Source organism: Neoarius graeffei, chromosome 9 (genome assembly GCF_027579695.1).
Source record: "Neoarius graeffei isolate fNeoGra1 chromosome 9, fNeoGra1.pri, whole genome shotgun sequence".
In the NCBI taxonomy this organism is placed as follows: domain Eukaryota; kingdom Metazoa; phylum Chordata; class Actinopteri; order Siluriformes; family Ariidae; genus Neoarius; species Neoarius graeffei.
In genome coordinates, this window is record NC_083577.1 from 449,583 (window position 1) to 476,226 (window position 26,644).

General features: G+C 42.4%; 1 protein-coding gene, 1 long non-coding RNA gene and 3 other non-coding genes across 5 annotated transcripts; 3 read left to right on the forward strand and 2 right to left on the reverse strand.

Moving 5' to 3' along the window:
* The first annotated feature begins 5,388 nt into the window (after window positions 1–5,388).
* On the forward strand, window positions 5,389–5,499 carry LOC132892223 (U5 spliceosomal RNA). Its single transcript, XR_009655409.1, has one exon. It is a non-coding gene; the product is annotated as a U5 spliceosomal RNA (small nuclear RNA).
* A 98-nt stretch (window positions 5,500–5,597) lies between these two features.
* Window positions 5,598–5,669, forward strand: trnap-cgg (transfer RNA proline (anticodon CGG)). Its single transcript has one exon. It is a non-coding gene; the product is annotated as a tRNA-Pro (tRNA).
* A 3,017-nt stretch (window positions 5,670–8,686) lies between these two features.
* LOC132891108 (uncharacterized) lies at window positions 8,687–9,229 on the reverse strand. The gene is made up of 3 exons (XR_009655275.1): window positions 9,132–9,229; window positions 8,874–8,992; window positions 8,687–8,760 (listed from the first exon to the last, which is right to left on the reverse strand). It is a non-coding gene; the product is annotated as an uncharacterized LOC132891108 (long non-coding RNA).
* A 9,841-nt stretch (window positions 9,230–19,070) lies between these two features.
* Window positions 19,071–25,530, forward strand: LOC132891407 (uncharacterized). Its single transcript, XM_060928916.1, has 7 exons — window positions 19,071–19,156; window positions 21,776–21,863; window positions 22,089–22,247; window positions 23,677–23,892; window positions 24,089–24,257; window positions 24,933–25,012; window positions 25,228–25,530. The coding sequence occupies exons 1-7, from the start codon at window positions 19,071–19,073 to the stop codon at window positions 25,528–25,530; spliced, it is 1,101 nt and encodes a 366-aa protein (XP_060784899.1).
* On the reverse strand, window positions 19,875–19,946 carry trnaq-cug (transfer RNA glutamine (anticodon CUG)). The gene has a single exon. It is a non-coding gene; the product is annotated as a tRNA-Gln (tRNA).
* Window positions 25,531–26,644: the final 1,114 nt, after the last annotated feature.

The following is a 26,644-nucleotide window of genomic DNA, read 5'->3' on the forward strand; positions in this document are numbered from 1 at the left end:
GTCCTAGCCACTGACATAAGCAGTTCTTGGTTCTGGACCAGCAAAGATTTGGTGGCACTCTGGGACCAGTTTTCCTGGCTGAGAGCTGGTTCTTTGGCTGTGGAAACTTCAAGAACTGGCTCAAGATTAGGCACCAGCTCAGAACCAGCCCTCAATGGAAAAATGGTGACTTGGTGGACAAGTGGTATTCGAGGGTCAGCAGAGGATCCTCAAGGTTCTGCTTTGGGCTGAATCTACAATAGATAGGTGCTTGATTAGAGCACTGGCCTTGTAAACCAGGGGTGGTGATTTCAATTCTCACTGGGGCCTCTGACCTACCTTCTGAAGGTAGAGAGTTCTGATCTGAGATATTGGGACTGAGGACAAGTGGTACCTGTATCATTCATTTCTTGTGAGTTTTCACTGTTTCTTCAAAACAAATCAGTGAGACAGTTGATATAAAAAAAGAGTGCAGCTAAAACTAAAGGATTCTTATCATGCTGCACATATTCGTAAGTTCCTGGTGACACAATTATAATTTTGGACTATGTAGCGCTAGGAAACTTGGGAGAAGAAGTCTATGAGATATGCATGGAAAAAGCATGAGGTTGAGAAAATTAGTTTTGTTTTTTTTAAGAACCAAAAACACTGGTTAGCTTTTTTTGGTTGGAGTTCTCATTACCTGAAAACCACTGGCTGCTGCTGAGGATGGCCCCACATGAAGAGCCTGAAGATCAGTGAAGTCACTCATGGTGCTTATGGTTTGTCTCTTGAGGGCTTGGCCTGTCCAGTGTTTTTGTTAGCTCAGATGAGAAAGTAGCCAGAATGTACAGCCCACAGACCACTCTACGATTGACACACTGCATTATTTAAAATGTGTGTCCATTTTTTGTGAGGCAAATAGTAAACAGAAGCTAACTGCAGCTAGGAACTAAAGTTGTGAGTGATGTTACAGCAGTTTCTGTGGGCTGTTTTGAGGATTGGCACAGGGGCTTCAAGGTTCTGCTGTGGTGTAAGAGATTGGCCCAGGCCACCTTACTAGACAGGTCATGACAGGGGTGTGGGTGCAATCAAGTTAATTATTGAAATTAAGTGATCAATCTCATTAAATCAGTCTCATTAAATTTGAAGGTTAATAATTAAAATGAATCAATCCCATTGAATCGTTTACTTTGACTCATTTGAATTGAATCATACCATAGAATCAGTCTCATTTGAAGTTAATCATTCAGTGAATCATTTAGTGAATCGTTCAATGAATCATTTAGTGAATCATACCAATGAATCATTTAGTGAATCATACCATTAATCCTGGATAAATTACCAAACAGCTAGATTATGGTATATTTCCAAATTATTATTGATCACTTACTATATTACATAAATCTGCACCTTTTTGAATTCTTTGAGAGATTGGGGACTTCAGAAATTGTTCACACCAACAAGGTGAATACACACAGCTTTGATAATAAATGGATTTATTATAACAAAGATAAAAATGGATAATCAATATATACAAATATGATATGGTGTGTGTGTGTGTGTGTGTGTGTATGACCTAGCTTGTTGCTAGCTAAAACCAAGGAATGTTATCTAAATAGAACAAAGGATTAGCTCTGTTGCTAATTTGTGCTTGTGTGTGTGTGTGTGTGGGAAGGACTTGACCAGGTGTTTAGCCTTGTGTAGCTAACTACACGTGGTGGAGGCCTAGATTAGCCTTGTGTTGCTAGTGTGTGTTTGTGAAAGGCCCTATGGCCTAGCTAAAGTGTGTTTGTTAGGCCTGGTGAGGCCTACTGAGCACGTGTTGCTAAAGACAAAGGGAAGCTGTAGCTAACCCACTAGCTCATAACCATACTGAATCCACTGAAATCTTGATGAGATCAAGATGTATAATAATGAAATTAAAATGTTAGTAAGAAAGAAAAAGAGAGAAGCATGCACAGCCTATTAAAACAAATGAGATTAAACAAAAACAGAACAATTCAACACGCTGCATTTTTAAAAGTGTAACAGATAAACCTGGGTTTAAATTCACACTATTTCAATAAAGCTAAATTCCTAAGACTATCTTAATTATGCCCAAATGCCAAAATCTTACTTAATCCTGCCTTTAGCAAGATATGAAGAAATATTCGCCAGTGTAGTTTCGGGCCTCGCCGTTGGAGCACGTGAGCCGCTCGTGATGGAGGCGTAGAGAACTTTCTGGTCCAGCGGAGCACTTGGGTGGTTCCCGTGGAAAGCAGAGGATTCTTGGTCCGAACTTCAGCGTTCGTGAGGAAAAGTCTCTGATCAGAATAAGATGCACAGCGCTTTTGAGTTAAAAAGGATTCAATCGCTTCTTAACTTTTAACTGCAGCAGTCGTGACGTCACTTCTAATACGAATAAACCGGTTGTAACTCAGGTTGAGTTTAAAGATTGCGCTATTCTGGACTTTTACCTTGGCCAGTGGTTAAGAAATCATGCTGAATGATGGATCTTGCAAGAAAGAGGTGTTTTCGGGTTTGAGAGCATCTCTTTATGCGTCTAGACTCCTTGGAATCCGGACGCGAGAGACAAAGATGGAAGCGTTGTCCCATTGTTTTATGCTTCCCTGTATGCAGCGGTGACCCCGCCCCGGCGTGACGCAGGTCAACGCGGAAGTGGCCTGAACTTATGCGCGCATGGCAGACTGACGTAGATGATCCCACCCACGCATGACGTAGGTCACGCGTAAGAGGACTGGGATTTGTAGTTCTTAGAGACAAAATGGCGGCATGATACCTACAGGGGATAATCAGAAAAAATTTGGGGTCAGAATTTTTATTGTTGATTATAGTTCTGTAAACAATCCAGAATTTATTTAAATTTGGGGACAGTCAAAATTTTCAATATGGCTGCCAAAATCCAAGATGGCCGATTTTCGCTAAAACTTCTCATTTTTCAAACAATAATTTATATTTTGCCATATTTTAACAGGGTATGGGGGCCTTATATGATTCCTGAACATTTTATAATATTGTATAATAATTATTAGGCCTATAGCAAAACTTAGTCATCCAATTTGTAATTGTGGAAATAGTTTCACTTTCACTTTAGGGTGAGCATGTGAGCATAGGGTGAGCAATGATAACAACATCTTTAATTAAGTTCAATGACATGGACAGTCTGGGCCCTATAATGTTAGATAGCCTACCTGTAACAATTACGGCGTGAAGTGGACTTAAAGACGTTGCGCAGTTTGATATATATTGTCTAGTGAGGGCGAATTCGAAACTTTCCTCTAAGATATGCAATAGCAAGCATGTGCTACTCAACCACATGATAGCGATTTAAAAGGTAAGAAAGTATTATTAACATTGTATATGCCCAGATCTAGGTGGGGTTAGCCACCTGGGGGACCCTGGTCTGGAAAATTTTCATTTTCAGGCCTGTTCTCTTAGAGTTCTTTGTAGGCCTATAAATAGGCTTGTACACATAGGTGTATATGTATGAAGTTAAAATTATATTAATCTAATAAGGTAAACATTTTTATTACATACTGATTTGTAGGCCTATCAATATTGCATTTTTGAGAGGGTGCATTTTCCATGTTTCAGCAAAACAATGTTATCATCTGGACCATTTTTATCTCTGTCTCCTGAGGAGAAATGCTTACTCTGCAACTGTGAATTGTCTGGAAAGGATGTAAAACCTATTCAGCAGACTGGCTTTCAGACCCTAAAAGAGACTGCAAAACTGTGGTCTTAATTAAAGATGTTGTTATCATTGCTCACCCTATGCTCACATGCTCACCCTAAAGTGAAAGTGAAACTATTTCCACAATTACAAATTGGATGACTAAGTTTTGCTATAGGCCTAATAATAATTATACAATATTATAAAATGTTCAGGAATCACATAAGGCCCCCATACCCTGTTAAAATATGGCAAAATATAAATTATTGTTTGAAAAAATGAGAAGTTTTAGTGAAAATCGGCCATCTTGGATTTTGGCGGCCATATTGAAAATTTTGACTGTCCCCAAATTTAAATAAATTCTGGATAGTTTACAAAACTATAATCAACAATAAAAATTCTGACCCCAAATTTTTTCTGATTATCCCCTGTCATGACCTGTCTATACCCTATTGACCCATTTCACGTGACGTCACAAGGTCACGTGGTATTCGTTATCCGCCATTTTGGACGGCAAGGCCGCGCATAGAACTTAGACAAACCCGTTCTAATTATCAAGTGTGTGGGAGTAGATCTTTCGAGGATGGTTATATCTTGTTCAGCATTTGGTGCAATCTTCTAATTCAATACTCCTAGTACATCTGTTAAGTTGATTTTCGGATTGAATGATAGCTGCATACTTAGAAACTAGACAGTCTCTAACGTTTAAAATGGCTATGCCTAGCCCTACTACCCTGGCCTAGTCTATGACAATGTTTTATCTTTTTGGCTCATCTATGCCTTTGAAAGGCCAATCCATAGTAGGGATGCCAAAACTAAAAAAAATCTTGACCGACCACCGAGCCTCATTAGCCGGTTAAAGTCGGTTAACCTATGAGTTTAAACAGGGATGCAGATGGCGGATGCCGGTTCACGGCTGAAACGCGCAGATCTGATTTTTTTCTTTAGGGGGGCGTTGGAGTGTCTGAATAATTTCATCAGAGTAAATTCTGTATTAAAATTACTACATAAGCAAATGCCTTACAGTCCATGAAAAATTGGAAGTATGAGAAGAAAGCTGCCCACGTTTTCACGGAAGCTGCGCAGATTTACTGTTTTTCAGACAAAAACATACATATTTACAACCCTGTCATTATCTGGAACTGAGTTTAAATTTCGAACATTATTAAGATAAAACGTCCTGCATAGTCTCTTTATGATAAACGTCTTAATGCCACTTACCCGTGAGGTTATCAAGTACACATTCTTCTTCGGGAACTTCCTGAGGTATAGTTGGGATACCCATCCCGCAACAAAATATTTATAAGCTTCCAGGCTCTTGTAAGCTTTGAGGGCTTTGCCAGTGTAACACGATTCACGATTAACGAGAAAATTGTAAATGTCGTGGTAGGCCAGATCGGGCAAATCGCCGGCACCGCAGCTCCGAATTTCCCTGAACAAGGATTGCGGCAAGTTGTACGGATCTGCAATCCCCAACCTGGAACACTTTTCCACGTAACGCTGCCTCACGTCACCTTCAAGATGCTGAACAAACTTTGACAAGTAATCGCGCGATGTAGATAGGGTATTTTCCGAATTTTCTTGGGGATTACTCCCTGGATCCATTACGCTCGCACAAGGTAAACTATCCTGAAGCCGTCCAATATGCCGGAGTGTGCGGAGTACACACGTGCGGGTCACGTGACTGCAAATCCTCAATACCACCTTTCTGCACCTCCAATCCAGTGTCACTAACCTGATCCAGTGTTAAGTGCAGCTCAGGCTTCTTTTCATTGCCGCATAAATCTTTCGCCTTTTACTAAATATTTCCGGAGCGAGACATGTTAATGAGTTCAACATATTTTTGTAAGCTTTTCGTGATTTTTGGAACAGAATTCAAGTGGAAAAGTCTTTTTTGAAGAGTAACCTTTGAAGGATATAATGCAATTCCAGCTGCATGGACACAGCTTTTTGTGGGTTGTTTGGCTCGTTGGTCTAGGGGTATGATTCTTGCTTCGGGTGCGAGAGGTCCTGGGTTCAACTCCCGGACGAGCCCAAGTTTTACTTTAAATGGTCGATCTGAACTGCCAGTGACATGGATTTCACTTGGCTGCATTGTTCTCAAAGTGCGAGTTTAATGAAAGTTGCATCAGAAAATCCCCAGTTTTGTGTGTGTGATGTGCTCAAATACACTGTAAAGTTGGCGGATAAATAAAAAAAAAGAAGATTCTTGCGTCTGAATTCTGTTCCAAAAATCACTAAAAGCTCGTCCGCCATTATTAGATCGCAGATTTACAGGTCGGCGGCACTGCACGCGTGATGTCATTTGCGCCAGAACCTTCTTTTGTTTCCACCCGGACTCTATCCTACTCTCTGCAGTGGTGTGGGTTCTTGATACCGATTCTTTTGAAAAAGACACCAAAGCTCTTCAAATTCATCCTCAATCTTTGGTTAGATGTCTAAGGATGATTTAGAACCTATAGCCATGGAGAAAGAGGCAGGTGAATACACAAGCCAAGTCACTCGTGAAGAAGAAGAGCAACAACTGCGCCAGCTGTTTTCTGGAACCCGGGAAGTTAATACATGGTACAAATCATAGTTTGCTATTTTTTTAACTGATTTGGTGTTCAGCTTTCACAGTTATGATAAAGCAGTGTCTCTTTGTAATTGTGACCTTTGTAAGCTCACTTGCTCGGCAGAAGGCTCAATAATGGCAGTAAATAGACACTTACTGTCACTTTACAGTGCTGGAGCTGCAGGAGCAGGTGGCGCACAACAGGCAGGAATTTGTTCGGATTCACCTCCAAAACTAAGTTGCTCATAAAACTACCAACCTTTTCTGGTTCTAACAGAACCACTTAGGACCATGTAGACCCTTTCTGTTTTGTGCTACAATTTTAAGTAGAGAGGGGTGTGTGTGCTTGGTGGGGGAGTTATAGCGCAATTACCATTATTTATTTTTTACTAAAATCATCGTATCTCTGCAACCATAAAATATTTTTTCCCCAAAATTCCAAAACCTACGATCTTCTTATGGTGTCCCTTTACAGAGAGCTGATTTTAAGGTGAATTGAACCTGTTTGGAATTTTAAGGTAAAGTCCCTACAATAATCACGGAATTGGTGTGAAGGAAAAGGCCATTGCAAGATGAATTTATAATTTATCACTCTGTGATAAACTTCCCTGTGTATTTCTGAATCTTGTTGTTGCCTTTTTGTCCACTGAAACAGGTGCGACGTTATATTGCATCTAAAAGCATGATTTCTATATAAAATAAATGGACATGCCATCCTGTTATCTCTCTCAACTAACTCATCGGGGTTTTTCTGTATTTTTAGGCTCTGAAAGAGATTCTCTCACAACATGAGCAAAATGTGCGCTGTTCAATTAATACTGTATCTTTGGGTGGTAAAAGAGAGCAACTGGACTTGCTTGAAGATTCTTGAAGACGTTTCACCTTTCATCCGAAAGGCTTCTTCAGTTCTGTCTGACTACCGTCGGGGGCAGGCCAATGTGCCCGCATTGACGCGGCAAGCACGTGGTATCGACGCGGTACGTACCGCATCTGTTTTGAACTGAGCTGCAATGTACCCAAACGACCACCAGGTAGCACTTGGGAGCACTCGCCCCAGATAGTAAAATCCTCCGGCCCCCCTCTACTCGCGGGGTAGCCTATTTGCATATGAATAGCAGCGAAACCGCGCGTGGTCCGAGAATTGCCTGGCTTGCCTCGAATTTCCTCACTCAGTATTGGATGAAAACACTACTTTTAAACCAAAGAAATCACTCGTGATTGGTTGGCAGATGCCACTAGGCCTAGGCTATTGGTTACCCTGGGTCATCATAACCACAACCTATATATATATATATATATATATATATGGTATATATATCTGTTGTGGTTATGATTAGCTATGATGCTGTATATTCATGTCATTGTTATCCTATCAATGACACACATTTATTGAGGAAGGAAAATTTGCAAGGAACGTTGTATCAAACAAGAGCTTTATTTTCAAAATCAGAGTAAGTACAAGACGTTAAAAAATAAACAAAATGGCAGCATTCAGTCAAAGACAAACAGTAGTTGCCTATACATTCTCTAGTGCAAGAGAGATGTGCAGGATACAAAACTAAACAAAAGCAAATAAGCACCGTATTTTAGTCCTACAGCTCCATGAAGTGCATGCTTGCGGTCTCTGAGCTGTGGGGAGCAGGCGGCATCGGACCGACATGCAGTCGTCTGTGGTGGGTTGCCCTGTACTTTGGATCTGCCTCAAGCCTTGATTGCAGCGTACCGGTAGCACATATGGCCCTTTTCCACTACCCTTTTTCAGCTCACTTCAGCTCGCTTCAGCTCACTTCAGCCCGACACGGCTCGCGTTTCGACTACCTTAAAACAGCACGACTCGGCTCGCTTCAGCCCTGCTTAGCCCCCAAAACTCGCACGGTTTTGGAGTAGGGCTGAAGCGAGCCAAACCGAGCTGAGTGAGGCTGGGGGCGTGAGCAGACACTCCCCTGTGCACTGATTGGTGAGGAGGAGTGTCCTCACACGCCCCGCGAGCACGCTGTGATCTGTAAACCCGGAAGAAGGAGAATTACGAATTACGAGAATTTCTGAAGCCTTATGCGCCTCGTCTCATCTATACGCTCTTGCCAGTATCTGTTGGCGTTGTCGGTGACAACAAGCCACAGCACCAAGACCAGCAACACTAACGACACCATGTCCTCCATGTTTATTGTTTACTATCCGGGCTGTGAGACTACCGCTTAAAAGATCACTGATGTCACTGTTTGCGCCGCTTAACGACATCACGTGACGTCCACCCACTTTCGCTAACTCCACCCAATGTGTCCACCCACTTCCAGCCAGCACGGTTCAGCGCGGTTGTAGTCGAAATGCAACTCCAACAGCCCCGCTCAGCTCGACTCAGCCCAACTCAGCACGGCACGGCTCAGCCGCGTTTGTAGTGGAAAAGCGGCAATAGTTCGCTGAGCTCCGGGTTACGGGACGGTGGAGGCTTAACGATCCACCCAGACACCCCATCCACCACCCCATTTTCTTCATCCGACATCAGGTCTACGGTAGCACACTGCCATACATCCATCTCGTCCATAGCAAGGACACCTCGTCTCGCGTCAAACAGCTGTAAAAACGATCGATAAAGAGAATAAGTACTGAGCAATGCACTGCGTATGGACACAACACATGAAAAACACTGAAAAAAAAGTCACATTGACCAAAACTGAAAAATCTTACCCTCTTTCTTCTGGAGCGACTACGAGCCGGCTACTTCATTGCTTCCACCTGCAACGAAAGATCAGGCTGCTGGTATCTGTAGCTCCTGCGTAAGGTTTCGTAATACGTCTTGCAGGCAGCTAGAAAAACAAATGAGAGTACGATTAACAACGTAGCAGTAGGCTAAGCTTAATAAGGGAAAGGAAGAAGGGAAGTGTAGACAGCAGAGAAAGGACAGTATAGGCTACCATAATATTTAGTGAAATAGTTGTTACTTACACACAATGTTGTCTTTGTCAGCATCATGAAGATTTGGATTTGTCGACAAAGCCCGCACTAAATAGCTTGTCACGGCTTCGTTATGAGGCAAAGTTAGTCTGTGAAAACAAGATGGCTACAGTTAGGATCAGGCTAGGATCTGCATCTATTAACGTATCTCATACAGAATGAAAGCATATTCTTTAAATCTTACCCTTGCGCCGGCTCATATCGCCTAGTGTTTGTCTCCGAGTTGTGAAGACGGCGTACTGTTTCCTATGAAAAGAACAAAACAACGTTTTTAAGTCACTTGTCCCTCATAGCTAGCTACTGGCTACTTTTAGCTTGGGCTAGCTGCTATGCTTACTTTTAGGCTATTTAGCTTAGCTAGCAGACACCGGACAAATTCTTACCGCAATCATGGGACTCTGCACCCGTCTTTTCTTCCTGGAGTTTGCATTTTCCCCAAAGTTACATCCCTCCAAAGCAGTCAATCTGTCTTCCACGGTGTTGAATCTGTCATCCATAGAGTTGAATCTGTCAGTTACGAACGTAGTCAGCTCTGCAATCTGACGAGACAACCCACTGAGAGCAGACAGCAGTTTTCTCTCATCGATCTGCGGACTTCCCGACACAGGTCCATCGCGTCCAGACACAGGAGTCGACGGAGAGTAGAACGCGAGGCGCCGTCCAGCCATTGAAGATCACCAAGCAGCAAAAATCCCAGAAACCAAGAGAAAGTTCTGGAGCACATGAAAACTACGGTACCTGGTAAGCTACGGTACACCTGTTTATACTGTATGAGCCACGCCCATGACCGCCTGGTCCTGGTCCAATCACATGCGAGGTTATTGTTATACGGTACATGCTCGCATGTTTGTGATATAAACCATTTTGGATATTTTTGAATATAGAAGTATGAAGTTCCTGCTTACTGACTGAATTAAATAATTCAATTATAAGTAATTTCAAGATTCCCCTGAAATAAACACAGAGGCCACAGATTAGGCTTCTTTTAACAGCAGTTTGAGATGCATATGATTTTTTTAAACTATAGTTTCACAATCTTTTCATACTCAAATGGTCATGTTAACGATGGCCTATTCACAGTGTTCAAACTATGCCGATATTTTCGGGGGGTCCCTTTTTTTCCCTTGGGGGGGGGGGGGGGGGGGTGCTTGTGCTTGCGCTTGTCTCAGAGTGCGGCTCTCCAAACACATGAGAAGCCTATCTTACGCACATATCATGCGGACTCCACACCTCCACACACGCATCGCGTCTGAAGTCATAACTCATCAGGGGAAATCATGTCCGCATTGGCATGTTCAAAAAACAACCTCGCATCAACAATGATATCAACGGGAACATTACCAATGGTAACAATGGGAAAATTCTGGGGACACAAACTAGTAGAAAGGAAGTCTGTTGGCACTGTTGGCACACTTCCTTTCTACTAGTTTGTGTCCCCAACCTGGCAGCAGCAGTCGTTGTCATATCGGTTTATTTTATCTTTGATGTAAACACAACACTTCGGATATGCAAATGCTTCCCGTTACACACGATTGCTATGTCAATAAACATCATTTTGCCAATATTTTAGAGACCCCCCAACATTTCCCAAATCATGTTTTCAAAGGATCTCATGTCTGTTTCAGGGGATCTCGGATCCCCCGAGTACCCCCGTAGTTCGAACGGTGCCTATTCACTCTGCCATGGACATATTCATGCACTGACTGTGGTCATTTGACTGGTCTCATACTAAAATGGCCATGCTAATGATGGCCTATTCACTCTGACATGGACATATTCATGCACTGAGTATGGTCCGTTGAGGTGTCGAATGTGGGCATTTGCATGCATTGTAATTTATTGCATGGATATGAATTTAAATGTGTGTTTTACATTTGCATAGGATGAGTATGTGACTGAAGAGGGGGAAAGCCTTGCTGAGGAGCAGAGTGAAGCCTGTCCAGACATACAAGATGGAGAGGGGCATGGAAGTGATCAGTCCAGAAGTGAAAAACCAGAAGACTTGATGAAATTTCTGGCCATGATGCTTTTGTCATGGCAATCAGCCTTCAAGATTTCTGATAACGCCATCACATCGCTTCTTCTGTGCATCAAACAGTTTGTGTGGATACTTGGAAATGTTCTCTGTGTTAATTCCCTCACTGCCTTTTCCATCAATATTCCAGCAATATACAGGTTTTGTACTGTTGCTATTATTGATAGACATATACCCTTGGCTGCTACTTTCACAGTACACTGTTGAAACACATTATTGTTGCATTCATGTCTTTGTTATTTTTAGTACTAGTAAAAGTTTTTCATCTCACTGTGTACTATGTATGGCTTAAATGACAATAAACCTTCTTGACTTGACTTGTGTGCAGCAACTCAGTTTTAAAAAGCTTACAATTCTACAATTCTTACAATTAAGTTAATATCTTTTAGTAAAATGTTACCTGGGAACTCCCCCTGCTATCCTGATTTGCATTTGTATAGCCTTCCCTAGGCTTAGGGGAAGGGGGGTCATGGGGGACAACTGCCAAAGCAAGTTACACGTCCATTTCCGACAATTCACGGCAGTTTTCAGTGTTGCCTGCAAATTGCTATAAATTGTCATAAACCTGAAATTCCACAGAAATCTGCAGTCCCGTTTGCTCCCGTAAATCCCACTTTTCATGCAGTGTCATTTCTGCCGCGCATTAAGCTGGAATGCTGAGAAATTAAATGAAACGTCACTGCATGATAACTAGGCTATGTGTTTAAATTCCACTTGTGCAAAAATGCTCAGCCTTCGTCCCAACAGTTTAGTAGCCTATCTTAACTTTTGTCATTAGATGCGTAAAATAGCGTAAACTATAAACCAAGTTTCACTAGTTCGCCCTTGAGTGCTTGGTGTACAGTAAGCATGTTTGGCATGTCAGCTGGCCTCGGTACCTGGATGCTTTCAGCGGAGATCATACAGGATGAGATCCGCTTCACACACCCCCTATAGAGGAATTGCAGCTGGGTGCTCTAGTGAAATGGAGGAGAAGGGGGAGGTGGTGGGACAATTCGAGAAGCCTTCGCGCATGACAGGTGAAAGGAGCAGGAGGGATTAAATCTCCGGGAAGGCGGGAGCAGGTAATGACAGCTGTCAATCACTCCGCAGGCTTCCTCCCGAACTACGTTTATACAAACAACATTTATTTTAAATACCGAAATCACGCACAGCCACTTCACCTCTCTAACTTAAATCCTGGAAGTGTGCTAGAGAATACTGTGCAGTTTAATGATCTCGTTATCAGCTGAATCGGCATGCGCTAGAATATTAATGTTATAAATTAAGTTGGGATATTTATTAATAACTAACATAACCAGACGAACTGTCTTCACCTACAAAACAACAGCAGTGTCTGTACAAAAAATTAAGTGACGGGGCATGCCAAACTGTGCAATTGCAATTTTTTTTTTTAACAGCTGCATGGAGGAAAGGAGGTGAGAGGAGAAATTGGCGCATCTGCTCAAGTTTGTGGCGTGCAATTATCAACTCGTATGCGTTCAATTGTCTCTGTTATTAGTTAGCAATAGAGGTAATTTGCTATCACCAAATCGCCGATTATCAACGAAAGGAGAGGGAGAGATGGCGGGCGCACATGTTTTGGCGGCCACTGACAAAGCCTACTTCAGTGTTATGCTGCCCCCATGGCTGCAAGTTGTAACTGCACCCTTACCGCAGCTTACCGCGAGGGCCCCTACCGTTCTGCAGCAGACAGGCGAGCATTCTGAGTATGTCACTACCGTAGTAGGGAGTATCAGGTATTTATCCTCTCATGGATGAAAAGCTCGTCTAAGGTGTCGTTGAGTCATCCTGTTGGTGTGGGTCACTGGGGGCTGAATGTGAATGGCCTCGAGAGTCGTTAGGGTGATCAATGGATTGCCCGTTAAGGTGATCAATGGAATGCTGATTCTCTCTGTCCTCCTGTGAGCCACTGAAAACAGCTGGGTTTTGGTGTGCATTCAGTTGTCTGGGAAGTGTGCCAAGGACTCCATTGTAGGTGGCTGATAAATGATGTCTTAGACCCCCACCTCTGTTCAGTGATGGCCGTTCCAGGTTGACAAAAATGGCTTCTTTAACTCCTCGCTCATACCAACGATCCTCTCTGGCTAAAAAGCGTACGTTGCAATCCTGAAATGAGTGTCCTTTGTTGTTAAGATGAAGGTAGACAGCAGAGTCCTGGCCTGAGGAACTGGCTCTCCTGTGTTGAGCCATACGCCTGTGAAGCGGTTGTTTGTTTCACCAATATACGAGTCCGTGCATTGCTCACTGCACTGAATTGCATACACCACGTTGTCCTGTTTGTGTCTGGCTATTCTGTCCTTAGGGTGGACCAGTTTCTGCTTCAGGGTGTTACTGGGTCTGAAACGTACCAGAATGTTGTGTTTGTAGAAGATCCTCCTGAGTTTCTCAGATAGACCAGAAATGTAGGGAATGACAATGTTCTTGCGTTTGTTCCTGTTATCCTCCTTGTCCGTTATGTTCCTTTTCCTGCTCTTGAAGAAAGACCAGTTGGGATACCCGCAGCTCTGAAGTGCTTTCCTGATGTGATTCTGCTCCTTCTCTTTTCCCTCTACCATTGTAGGGATGTTCTGAGCCCTGTGTTGCAAGGTCCTAATGACCCCCAATTTGTGTTCCAGTGGGTGGTGAGAGTCGAAGAGTAGGTACTGGTCCATGTGTGTGGGTTTCCGGTAGACCTCAATGCTAAGGCTTCTGTCTTGTCTAATGTGTACATCACAATCCAAGAAGGCTAGATTATTCCCACTTATGTCCTCCCGAGTGAAATTGATGTTGATATCCACTGCATTGATGTGCTTAGAGAAGGCTTCCACTTCATGGGCTTTGATTTTAACCCAGGTGTCATCCACATATCTGAACCAGTGGCTGGGAGCAACTCCTGAAAAAGTGGTCAAAGCTTTATGTTCCACTTCCTCCATGTAAAGATTGGCCACAATAGGGGACACCGGTGAGCCCATGGCACATCCATGCTTCTGTCTGTAGAAACTTTCATTAAACTGGAAATAAGTGGAAGTCAGGCAGAGGTCAAGCAGGGTGCAAATCTGGTCCGTGGTGAGGTTCGTTCTATCCAGTAAGGTGTAATATATTCAATTCCTTAAGCTGAATGAGCATGAACTCTGTCTCCTCATTGCTCCAGAAGTGCACGTTTCTGCTTGCCTGTGGCAGTGGGGGCGTGGTCAAGCACCGGTCTGTGACAGGAGGGCGGAGCCAGGGAAGGTGAGTGGCAGAATCACTTCACCTGATGGTAATTAACCTGTGTTTGTGTGTCTTCCCAGTAACCGCGCCCTATTTAAGGAGGCAGAGGGAGAGCAGAGGGGAGAGCTCATCCCGGGACTAGAACACAGCGCGCACGTGTGTGTGTGTGTGTGTGTGTGTGTGTTTTTCTCTCAAGAATAAAAGTAGGCTGTTAAACTGAAAAGTCTGACAATAAAAAGCCTATTAGTACCAGAAGCTTTGTCCTGCCGTCCTCTGTGCTCCACCCACACTTCAGAGAGCTCTACATCGCCATTTTCTCTTCTTCGTTTGCTCCTCCTGACCTCTTCTGCTGCTCGCTACTACTGTTGTCACGCCGACCGAGGCTGTTGTGTTTCCCGCTTGTGGTCTCGTCACTCGTCACTTCCGGAAGTAGCTCGACAACTAGCTCGATAGGGTATACATGCACAAAGTAGCTCGGCAGAAATTGCATAAACTAGGTCGTGTAGCTCGATTCCGAGAAATCAAGTTCGGTTCAATTTCAGCCGAATTAAGGTGTATACATGGCATTTTGAACTTCGATTTCAGTCGAGCAACGGCAGAAATTCGATTCTCTCTATGTGCATGTAAACGTAGTGACTGAAAACAGCTGGGTTTTGGTGTGCATTCAGTTGTCTGGGAAGTGTGCCAAGGACTGCATTGTAGGTGACTGATAAATGATGTCTTAGACACCCACCTCTGTTCAGTGATGGCCGTTCCAGGTTGACAAAAATGGCTTCTTTAACTCCTCGCTCATACCAACGATCCTCTCTGGCTAAAATGCGTACGTTTCAATCCTGAAATGAGTGTCCTTTGTTGTTAAGAGGAAGGTAGACAGCAGAGTCCTGGCCTGAGGAACTCGGTCACCTATAACATTGCCAAACACCTGAAGAGTTTTTGACATCACATCAAAAACTCCCAAGATTTTGCTACTAAAGTTGCAGACCTCAAACTAGACTTAGATGAAACCATGGTTTCTTACGATGTCACTTCTCTTTTCACCTGCATTCCCACCACAGAAGCAGTTGAATCTGTTAGACAACGACTCCTTCAAGACAACACCTTACTGGATAGAACAAACCTCACCACGGACCAGATTTGCACCCTGCTTGACCTCTGCCTGACTACCACTTATTTCCAGTTTAATGAAAGTTTCTACAGACAGAAGCATGGATGTGCCATGGGCTCACCGGTGTCCCCTATTGTGGCCAATCTATACATGGAGGAAGTGGAACATAAAGCTTTGACCACTTTTTCAGGAGTTGCTCCCAGCCACTGGTTCAGATATGTGGATGACACCTGGGTGAAAATCAAAACCCATGAGGTGGAAGCCTTCTCTAAGCACATCAATGCAGTGGATATCAACATCAATTTCACTCGGGAGGACATAAGTGGGAATAATCTAGCCTTCTTGGATTGTGATGTACACATTAGACAAGACAGAAGCCTTAGCATCGAGGTCTACCGGAAACCCACACACACGGACCAGTACCTACTCTTCGACTCTCACCACCCACTGGAACACAAATTGGGGGTCATTAGGACCTTGCAACACAGGGCTCAGAACATCCCTACAACGGTAGAGGGAAAAGAGAAGGAGCAGAATCACATCAAGAAAGCACTTCAGAGCTGCGGGTATCCCAACTGGGCTTTCTTCAAGAGTAGAAAAAGGAACATAACGGACAAGGAGGATAACAGGAACAAACACAAGAACATTGTCATTCCCTACATTTCTGGTCTATCTGAGAAACTCAGGAGGATCTTCTACAAACACAACATTCCGGTACGTTTCAGACCCAGTAACACCCTGAAGCAGAAACTGGTCCACCCTAAGGACAGAATAGCCAGACACAAACAGGACAACGTAGTGTATGCAATTCAGTGCAGTGAGGAATGCACGGACTCGTATATTGGGGAAACTAAACAACCGCTTCACAGGCGTATGGCTCAATACAGGAGAGCCAGTTCCTCAGGCCAGGACTCTGCTGTCTACCTTCATCTTAACAACAAAGGACACTCATTTCAGGATTGAAACATACGTATTTTAGCCAGAGAGGATCATTGGTATGAGCGAGGAGTTAAAGAAGCCATTTTTGTCAACCTGGAATGGCCATCACTGAACAGAGGTGGGGGTCTAAGACATCATTTATCAGCCACCTACAATGCAGTCCTTGGCACACTTCCCAGACAACTGAATGCACACCAAAACCCAGCTGTTTTCAGTGACTCACAAGAGGACAGAGAGAATCAGCATTCCATTGATCACCTTAACGGGCAATCCATTGATCACCCAAATGACTCTCGAGGCCGTTCACATCCAGCCCCCAGTGACCCACACCAACAGGATGACTCAATGACACCTTAGATGAGCTTTTCATCCATGAGAGGATAAATACCTGATACTCCCTACCAGTCAGACAGAACTGAAGAAGCCTTTCGGATGAGAGGTGAAACGTCTTCAAGAATCTTCAAGCAAGTCCAGTTGCTCTCTTTTACCACCCACAGTTGAAAGTTCGTGGCATTTCCAACTTCGTCTGCTTTGCAAAGTGCAGCACATTTTAAACTTTATTTTTTTTTTTTAATTCTGCAACAAAACTAAAACCAAAGACCCAGAGCCGGCCCTGCGGTAAAGGAATCATCTTTAAGTCTTCTCATTTATTTCAGAACAATAATTAGAACAATTTTTACAATAGAACTGCATTCCTGGTTTTTTTTTGTTTGTTTGTTTGTTTGTTTGTTTGTTTGTTTGTTTGTTTGTTTGTAGTATTGGTATACTGCCCAATATAATGGTAGGGGATACACTGTGTTTTTTGCAAAAATGAGCCTTTTTTTGTTTTTGTTTTTAAATGGGCCGTATCTCAAATGAGGACATAATGGCAGACCATCAATTTGCTTGAGATGCGACATGAAATCAGATGCACGGGTCTTCATGGTCAGGACACGGTTACTTTGATATCCATAAAATTTGGTACGAGCATGTCTGTCGTCATTCTGGAAATTTTTAATATTGGGTTGAGTGATGTCACCCATTTTGGATTTTGTGTATTTTTCACATATTTTTTACAATCTTTTTTTGACCTCCTTCTCCAAAGTTAATCGGATTTCTTTGAAACTTGCTTGGAATAAACTTCACACATATGTAATGATAAATTGCAAAGGAATAGTGGATACCTCGAACAAAGACACAGTCATGGGAAATTGATTTCCATGAGATGCCAATCCAAAAGAGGAAGCAGACATTACTTGGTGATGCTTGGTTTGATCAGCCTCAAATTGTGAGAATGGCACTGTATTTTCACATGGAGCATGTAGCAGTGTTCAAATGTATCATGTTTCAGATTTACTATTTTATATTTTGCACTTTCATATGTGTTGTAAATAGATATTTTGCCTCCTAAATTCATTGGGACAGCAGTGCTGACAATGTTTTCCCGCCTTGAAATCCACTTTGTCGGCACTTTCGCTCCCTGTTAGCAACGTAGATTTGATGATGATTGAAAGACTGTTGTACCTGCTGGAGCAATATTCCCTCAGTGTTGGCCAAGTGGATTTAAATGTAGTGTAACCAGGGTTCCCACTGGCTCTCGTCACGCTTGTCACTGAACAACATAATCCACCAATGACGAAGAGAAAATTACTAGCAGTCATCACCATGACGAATGTATTTGTCATCATTATCATAATTCATCTTTTCTAGAACTCCCTCCACAAATCCCTCCATTTGCCAAAATCCAACCCCAGTGAAGAGACGGCAGGAAGCCAGAGTGTAAACAATGAGCACATGCTTGTGACCAATAAAAACTGACAACACATAATGCACAAATAAGCTCCAAGCTTTTGACCAATCGCAGTGTGTCTTAATCGGTCTGGTGTTTTGGTGGAATTATCTCTGCGTGAACCAAACAATGGCGTAGTCTAAGCTGATAAAGTTTTTTGGGTGGGCTTCATTAGGCACTGAAGATGATTTAAGGACTAAAACAGCCATGAGGGAGGCACACTCAGAGCGCCTACTGTCCCCTAGCACATCAGACAGTGTCAGTAATAGAGGAGTCAGTTAAAAAAATGCCAAAGTAAAATTGCTGTCAGCTGCAGCAAGAGACTGGAAGGAGCTACATTTTGGGGTGGCACGGTGTGTTGACCTCATGCGTGGGCCATGCGCTTGGCTAACTATTGCAATACTCTGCATTAGCAGTGCTTTTACAAGCAACCTCTGCAAACATTTTATGACAGTGCTTTGACTCGACCTGCTAGCCGTCTGTGGGCGGCGCTGCTAAATAAAGCCAGTGTTGTAAAATGAACCCTAGAATGGACTGCAATGACCAGTTTTCACCCATCGTATGGCAAAGAGAATCTCAAACTTACTCGTAAGCATTCTAAATTACGTAGGGGAACATCAAGGCATCTGTTTCAGTAGCTTAAGATGCAAAACTGGAGTTCAGCATGGTATCAGCACACCATCCCAAACATCAGTAAGCAGGACTCAACAAACATCAGGATCAACATTGAAGAACGCATCTCCACTGGATACCACAAGCCGAACACTGCTCCTTAGTCTGCTCGGCCAGACCGACAGCCAGGCACCAAAGCGAGATGCATTGCTGACCATACGCAGGTCTTATGTTGACCACATGAGTTGGCAATGCACTTGGGTCACTGTTCAAATACCTATGTGCAGTGACCAAAAGAAGACCGCCACCCTGCTTATCCTCACCAAGAGCGACAGGCTAAACGCAAGCTTGACACTTACTGTGCGGTGAGCTCTTTGGGATGGCACGTCTGACTTTTGTTTCAGGATCGTAGGAACTGCTCCATGTACCAGACATCGCTCAAATCCTTCTATGTGAATCTGCCTCACAAATGTATCTTTTTCAAAATGTATGGAGCAGACACCAAACCGTCCTGTCGGCTTGAGGTTACCTCTCTTTGTTGGTACAAATCAAACTCATTCATTCTGCAAGTGTCCTGCCGACTTTTGGGCTACAGTGGATCAAAATTCTGCTTTTTTTTTAACGGCTACACTTGAACAGCCTTGAAGGACACACCCCTTAGGAGACATGCTTTGGTTTTAGTTTTGTTGTGGAATAAATTTAAAAAAAATTGTTAAAAACGTGCTACAATTTGCAAAACAGACGAAGCCAGAAATGCCAACAAACTTTTAAGCATTTTGCATATGATGTCACTTCTTTGAATGAACAGTAACTTAACAGGAACGTGTTGGTGTAATGGTGGACTCAAAGAGCCAAACTTTACCAACTAAACAGAACATGTTCCCGGTCTCCCATTAAAATACAATTTAGACAGTAAATGAATCATGTCTAGTTTTATCAGCTATAATTCCCAGGGGTAATGGAATTTTCAGAAGACTGGCACTTTAACGGAAACAAAGGGTTTGGGACGTGACAGCTTGCTTGACCAAAAGGAGCATGCAGTTGAAACAGTCTGCGTTCAGAAGCCATAAACAAAGGCTTCAGAGGTTCCACTGAGATTTGAACTCAGATCACTGGAGTCAGAGTCCAGGGTGCTAACCATTACACCATAGAACCAAGACACAGCTAAAAGCATTGCTTTCACTCTCAAACCTTCGAATGATATAATGAAATTCCAGCAGCACATGAACACATGATTTGAGGTTTTAATTTAAATCATCAACCTGTTGGAAAAAAAATTAAAGGAACCCTGGACTGCTGGCTACATGGTTAATCATTCGTTGTTGTTTGTATTAATTTCTAGTGTTGTAGTTTATCAATCAATGCCAACAGGCAATTGACATTGTAACCACATGATAATCCAGGTCAAACGTCGCATGTCGTTCCACAAACTAAAACTTTATATTTTTACATCTAAAAATATAAAATACCTACTGATACTGTAATATGTGGTAGATGTTCACAACAAACTGAAAAAATAAATAAATAAAAATTTATCTGAATAGAATTTTAAAATCTGAATATTTCAAGCATGCAATTTATTACAGGCTAAGAATTTAATTCTGATCTAATTTTATTTATTGTAGTAGGACTCCAAATACTCTCGAGGCATTCTATGCCACACATTTTTCAAGCTTATTTTTGCAAAGGCATGCTTGCTGAAGCTTCCATTTTCACTCATGTGCTGGCAAAACTCCCAACAAGCATTCAACAAACACAGACCATGAGCATGGAACCCATGGCTCATTAATAACCCGCGATAACAAATATTAGAAGTGGGATTCAAACCCACACCTCAAGAAAAGACTGCAACCAAAGCACAGCACCTTAAACCACTCAAAATCTAAATTACACTTAATACTGGATCAGGTTTGTAAACTGTACTGGAGGTGCAGAAAGCTGGTATAGGGTAAGGTGGCCTGGGCCAATCTCTTCCACCTTTACAGCTTTATTAGTCATTGCACACAGGCAGAGAAATGCCTGACCAACGAGTGTTTTTGATAGACAGAAAGAAGGGGGTGGGGTGTTGTGTGATCTGTCTAATGAGAAAGTAGGGGAAAGAATTACTGCAGACTAAAAGGCCTCTGCATGCTCTTGCGACAAGGCTTTCACAGATAGCTTTTCGCAGACAGTTGTAATTTATCGTTGAGCGGGGAGTAATAGGCGTGCGCGATGTTATTCACCGCCACAACGCAAGGGGGCGCGAAGTCGCGAAATCGCTAGGAGTAGTTGGTGGGTGTGGTTAGTGGAGTGTTTATCCTCGCTGTCCTTATAATGACTAGAACTGGAGTCGTATAGATGTACGTACTTCCTCACTTCCTCGATCAACCGCTCTTCGTGCTGCTCCATCTTCGCTCGTGTTTTTAAAAATGGTGGTCGTGAAAACAAACCAAACCGGGAAAGTAGGGAAGCGGAAGTGCGTGTACAGCGGATGTAGAGTGGACCAATCAGAGCCCTCTTGTCTGCGAGGCTGTCTGCGAGGCTTCTGCGGTGGTCACAATTTTTGGGAGGTGCGCGCAGAGCGTCTGCGAAGAGGGGGGGCTTTGCAGACGCCATCTGCGACGCCATCTGCGAGGACTGGGTTGTCAGCATAAACAGTCCAGTAGCTTGTTGAACATGGAGAAAACCAGGAAATGGGGAAAAGAAAGGCCCAGCAAAGAAAGAAAGAACTTTTTTCTTTACTTGATTTTTTAACAAGACAATTCCTATATCTATATCCTATTGTCAATACAAGGTTGTCTTAAAGTCAATATATTGATTTGTGTTATTTTGAAGTGTAATGCATGCAAGAAAAATCAACTGCACATGTAGAAATTATGCAAAATAATTCAGTACTAAGAAAAGTATATGTGTAGTATTAAAGTTCTATTGCAGAATTGGCTATGTGCATGTAGCAAACAAGTTTTGAAGTCACTTGTTTGTTTTATTCTCCCTCCAACTGGTAGGTATCCCTCAAATGACGAGTATGTCAGAGTTTCAAAGGCGCTGGTGACTAAATATCCTTTTTTAAAGGATCTTGAGGGGAATGGCTATGTAAGTATTTACAATTTTATATATGTGCTGACATTTTTTCATCAAATAATCCAGTGCAAAAAGTAGCCTACGGTGATGTGGGTTTTGAATAGCATACTTTGCACGTGTCATGTAGAAAAGCTCAAAACGAAATATTTTAAATGGAAGATCTTCCATATGCTATGACTTGTCTTAATCAAATATTTCAGTGCTAAAGTAACTCATGGCAATGTATGTTTTGAATAGCACACATGGCACATGTCCTTAAAGCGCAAGTTCAAGACGGAGCGTGCACCCCTTGTCCAATCAGAACAAGTAATGAATTTCAAAGCCAAATTCGGTCATCGCAAGGCGAGGTCAACCGAAGAAGCACCCCAGTCAAGTTGTACAAAAAGGAACAAACCGGTAAGTCCATAAATCACACATCATCTCAAACAAGCCGCAGCTTGGGCTTTTTGACAGAAACTGAAGCAAAATCTGTCTGAAACACATTGTACAAAAGACTACCTGATCTTGGCGAATGTGTGAAGCCTAAAGGGGTGACCTACTGTGCGTGGAGCTGCATCTACTTCACTTTGGGTTATCAGGCTTTATAGTAAGAATATTGAATGAATTTGTATTGTTCCTGTAACGCCTTATTCACACCAGACACCAGTTTTCCGGCGGCACGGAAGCGTTTTTCACCGGCGGCAGTGAAAATACATGGGAACAGATTAGTCCTTTCACACCAACAAAGCAGTGCACAGGCGGTAACTGAGCGGTGGACGGCTCAGTACCGCGCGCTGCAATTTTGAAATCCAACTCGAGCGGAATTTTGCCGGCGGTATGTGAGCGGTGCCCCATTGAAATGAATAGGAAAGCACAAATCGTAGGCAGTCTACGAATGTATATCGACCATGAAACTTCTCATTTCTTGTGTAGTAGGCAGTGCAAAGGCTCGCGGTTTGGTAGGCATGCTCAAATGAAGGAACACTAGCCTATTAAAATGACCTAAATACATTTTTGTCTATGACATTCCTCCCCCAAAGTATCAAGGCAGTGACTATTTGCTTTTAAATTGTCACTCTGCCTAGAGTTCACGTAACACCCCCCTCAATGTCGTTTACATTTAAATTTGAGCACAAAAGCGACTGATATTTCATTAATATTAAGCTATACACGCTCTTTTAAACATGGGCTGTGGACAGGGCCAGCGGTGAACATACCGCGCCCGCAGGCTGACTGGTGTGAAAGGCCGAGCAGAACGCACCACTCAAGAACCGGCGGAAAAACCGCCGGCTTACCACTTCCGCGCCATTGAGTTCTGGTGTGAATAAGGCGTAAGGAGATAGAAGCACCAGCCTTTGTATTTACATGCATATGCATTTATTTGAAGCGGGTTTGCCCATTAAATTGATTTTTGTTACTTTGAGAGCAAGATCCGGTGGTCAAAGGCCCAAAAGACTCAAGAAAAAGATACAGACGGAGACTGAGGCTCAGAATGTACACAATATGGAGACAGACAGTACTGAAAAAAGTAGTCAAAGGCTCCAGTAAAAAAAGATGCACACATTGTGTGTAGTACTGTCATTCTATTGCTTGTCTGTCATCATGACGACTCACTGTTTATTATGATGAAAAGTAATTTCAGTTGATGTGGAATGAGCCTTGGTAAGAGGTTATTTTGTTTTTGTGAAACTGACATCGCTGTAATTTGTTACAATGATGAAAGCAAGTAAAAAAAAAACTTTTTGATTTTTTTTTAATGTATTTGTATTTTTTTATTTTTTAGAAAAGTCCTGTTTTTCCCTCATTAGCACTGTAGTGCTAACACCTTCATGTGTTTGTGTTGCAGGACTATGAGTGTGAACTTCCTGTTGGTGAAGACTCTGTTTCCATTGATGCCCATGTTAAAGAATTGCACATGCAGTATGAACGGGCCCAACCTGATCGAGCCATTGTGGAGGACAAAATGAGGCGAACATTTCAGTGGAGGAGACGCGAGCTTCAGCAAGCAATGTCTGCTGTAGAGGCCATCAATAAATATCCATTCCTGAAAACACCATCTGGGGTATGTCTGAATTGGTTTTGTTCTGTTTGTACAGTTATGTAAGCAACTGTTTGTATTTCTCTCAATAACCAAAGAATATTTAATGTTATTTTACATATTACATAGTATCTCAGATTATTGAAATGAATATTGATTAGTATGTTGTAGAAGTTAAATTTGCTTTACTTTGTTACCCTTTTATCTATTTTGGTTGTAGCTCTTCCAGGAAATGGACCTGATCTGCAAAATGCCCGATGTAAACCAACAGTTTAGAGAATCGTTCCGAAGTCTAGTGCCTGCACTGCTCCAAGCAATCCATGGAAAGTCCTCGCTGGAAAAGCTGTACTTGGAAGCAAGAGCTGAATTGTCTTCAGAGGAAGTAAATGGTATCTAATGCATTACATTAACTTCAAAACTTAGCTTAATTTTAGACCAATAACAATGCTAATATTTATGAGTCTTCACCTCTCACCCTATCCAATTATATCTGAAATTGGAGGTGGCTTGTGTTTGGGTTGTGTTTTTAACAAAATAGATGTATCCCATCTTGCTAGGGTCAGTGTCAGGACAAAGCACACAAATGATGGTGAAAGTAGACAGACGCACACTGAAACTATTCATTAACAGAGCTTATATACCGTATTGGCCCGAATATAAGATGAACACCCCCCCCCCCCCCCCTTTAAAGACCTAGTTTTAGGGGGAAAAAAACCCTCGTCTTATATTCGTGTCAATACGGTAAATGACATTATTTAAAAGTCACACAGCTGAAGGTGTGAACTCTGGTGGGTTAAAACATTGCTCGTTTTTAATAAATCCTTTGATTGGAGTTTCTGTGTGTGGGTGTCTTTTTTTTTTTTTTGAGACATAAGTGCATGGAGATTGTTGAATTGGCATGGAATAATCCCATCTTCCCCTTTCTGTAGGCCGGTGGTGAACTAATTGTATTTGGAATTGTGCAACAGATTCTGAAGAATTAACAAAAGCTGTTAGTGATTGGGGAAAGAACTAATTTACCACTGCTAATATATTGTACTTTATCTTTTTTTTTCTTTTGGAAGACGTAGACTTCCGAGCTGCCCTGGTCCTGTTACCAATACTCTTCAAAGAGAAACTGGACAATTACATTTCGCTGACTGATGTAAGTGAATGCTTCTACCACAGTGATTTCATTGACGCAAGGAATTTATTTGGTGAGCAGTATTGTAGCCTGCTATTTTGTGTGTGTGTGTGACTTTATAGTGTAGTGTAAATTAGCTGGTAATGTGATGTAAAACATTGTAATGTGTAGTGTACCTTTTCTTTATTTCTGTATTTCTTTACCAATTTCGGTGTTGTCTTTTGCCTGTCTTTTAGGGAGAACCAGCGACGCCCTACCCCACCGTCCAAGTGGCTGGGTCATACACCTGGACTCAGGTTTTCACAGAGAAACGCGTTCCAGTGACCATAAAGGTGGATGGCTCCACTTTCTGCAGTGCCGTTGGTGTGGAGGATGGAGTTCTGTCAGCTTTCTGCATGTATTTTGTTTTCTCTCTTCAGTACCCTAGCCACAACAGAAACACACTCATATTTCTGCAACGACACATCTTGAAAGTAACCGACCCTGCTGATAAGGCCTTGCCAACAGCTGTTCTGAGGGCCATTAATTTACTGGCTTGAGTATGCCTCGCCCCTTTTCTTGTCCAAAGTGCTCCCGGAGAACCTTTACTTTAGTCAAACTGATTCATCAAGTCGGATTAATTCATTCGCATGAGGCTGATTTTTCTATTTGCTGCGGCCTTGATGATTGTCAATGTACATTTACAAAATATGAGTCTTACAGGAGGCACATATACAGAAAACATAAAAAGTGGGTTGTGGCCCCTCAAGAATTGACTGTGGAGGACGAGGAGGTTGAAGAAAACGCATATGAAAACAATTTGGTAGAGTTTGATGAGCCAAGCCATGCAGATATCAACACTCTTAAAGAAAGCATACAGAAAATGTTGATGACCCACTCCTTGAAATGGAGAGAGAAACATGTTCTTCCTCAGTTAGTTCAGCAAGACATTACTGATGACGTGGCTGTTATTTTGAGTAACTTCAAAGAACAGTATGACATTCTTATTACTCAACATTTGGAACAAAAAGGATTTAGTTTATCCGACTGTCCTGAGCTTGCAGAACTTTTTCAGTCTCCTGATCTGTTTAGTGAGGCTGCTAATGTGGTTCACTCTAAACATTTGTTTACAGAGTACTGTAAATCAAATCTGGACCTGACTGAATCTGTGCAGTATATTCTGAGAGATTCTCTTGGGTCAAAAGTTGGAACATGTTCATATGTCCCCATAATTGACGTTTTGAAAAAATACTGTAGTCATAATGTTAGGACTAGGACTGTTTTGGCCTCTAGAGGCCGCTGTTATTTCCTTTTCATGTCGTGTTTATTTTGGCCTCTAGAGGCCGCCACTGTTCCTGTGTTTTGTGTTTGTGTTAATTGCCTAATTATCTTCACCTGTGTCCTTAATTAGTTTGTCTATTTATACCCCTGAGTTCAGTCCTCTTGTCACGGAGTCTTTGTGCTGTTATGTTTATCTCCAGTTTCCTTTGTACTGTGTTTTTTGATCTTCTTAGCTTTTGAATTTTTGCACTTTGCTTTTCTTTTGGATTATACTCTTTGTTTTTTTTTGTCTTTTGTTTTGCCCTGTATATAGTGTATATAGTTTAAATAAACCTTTTGATTCTTTTTCTACTTCCGCCTCACGCCTCTGCATTTGAGTCATCCCCCTGGTGG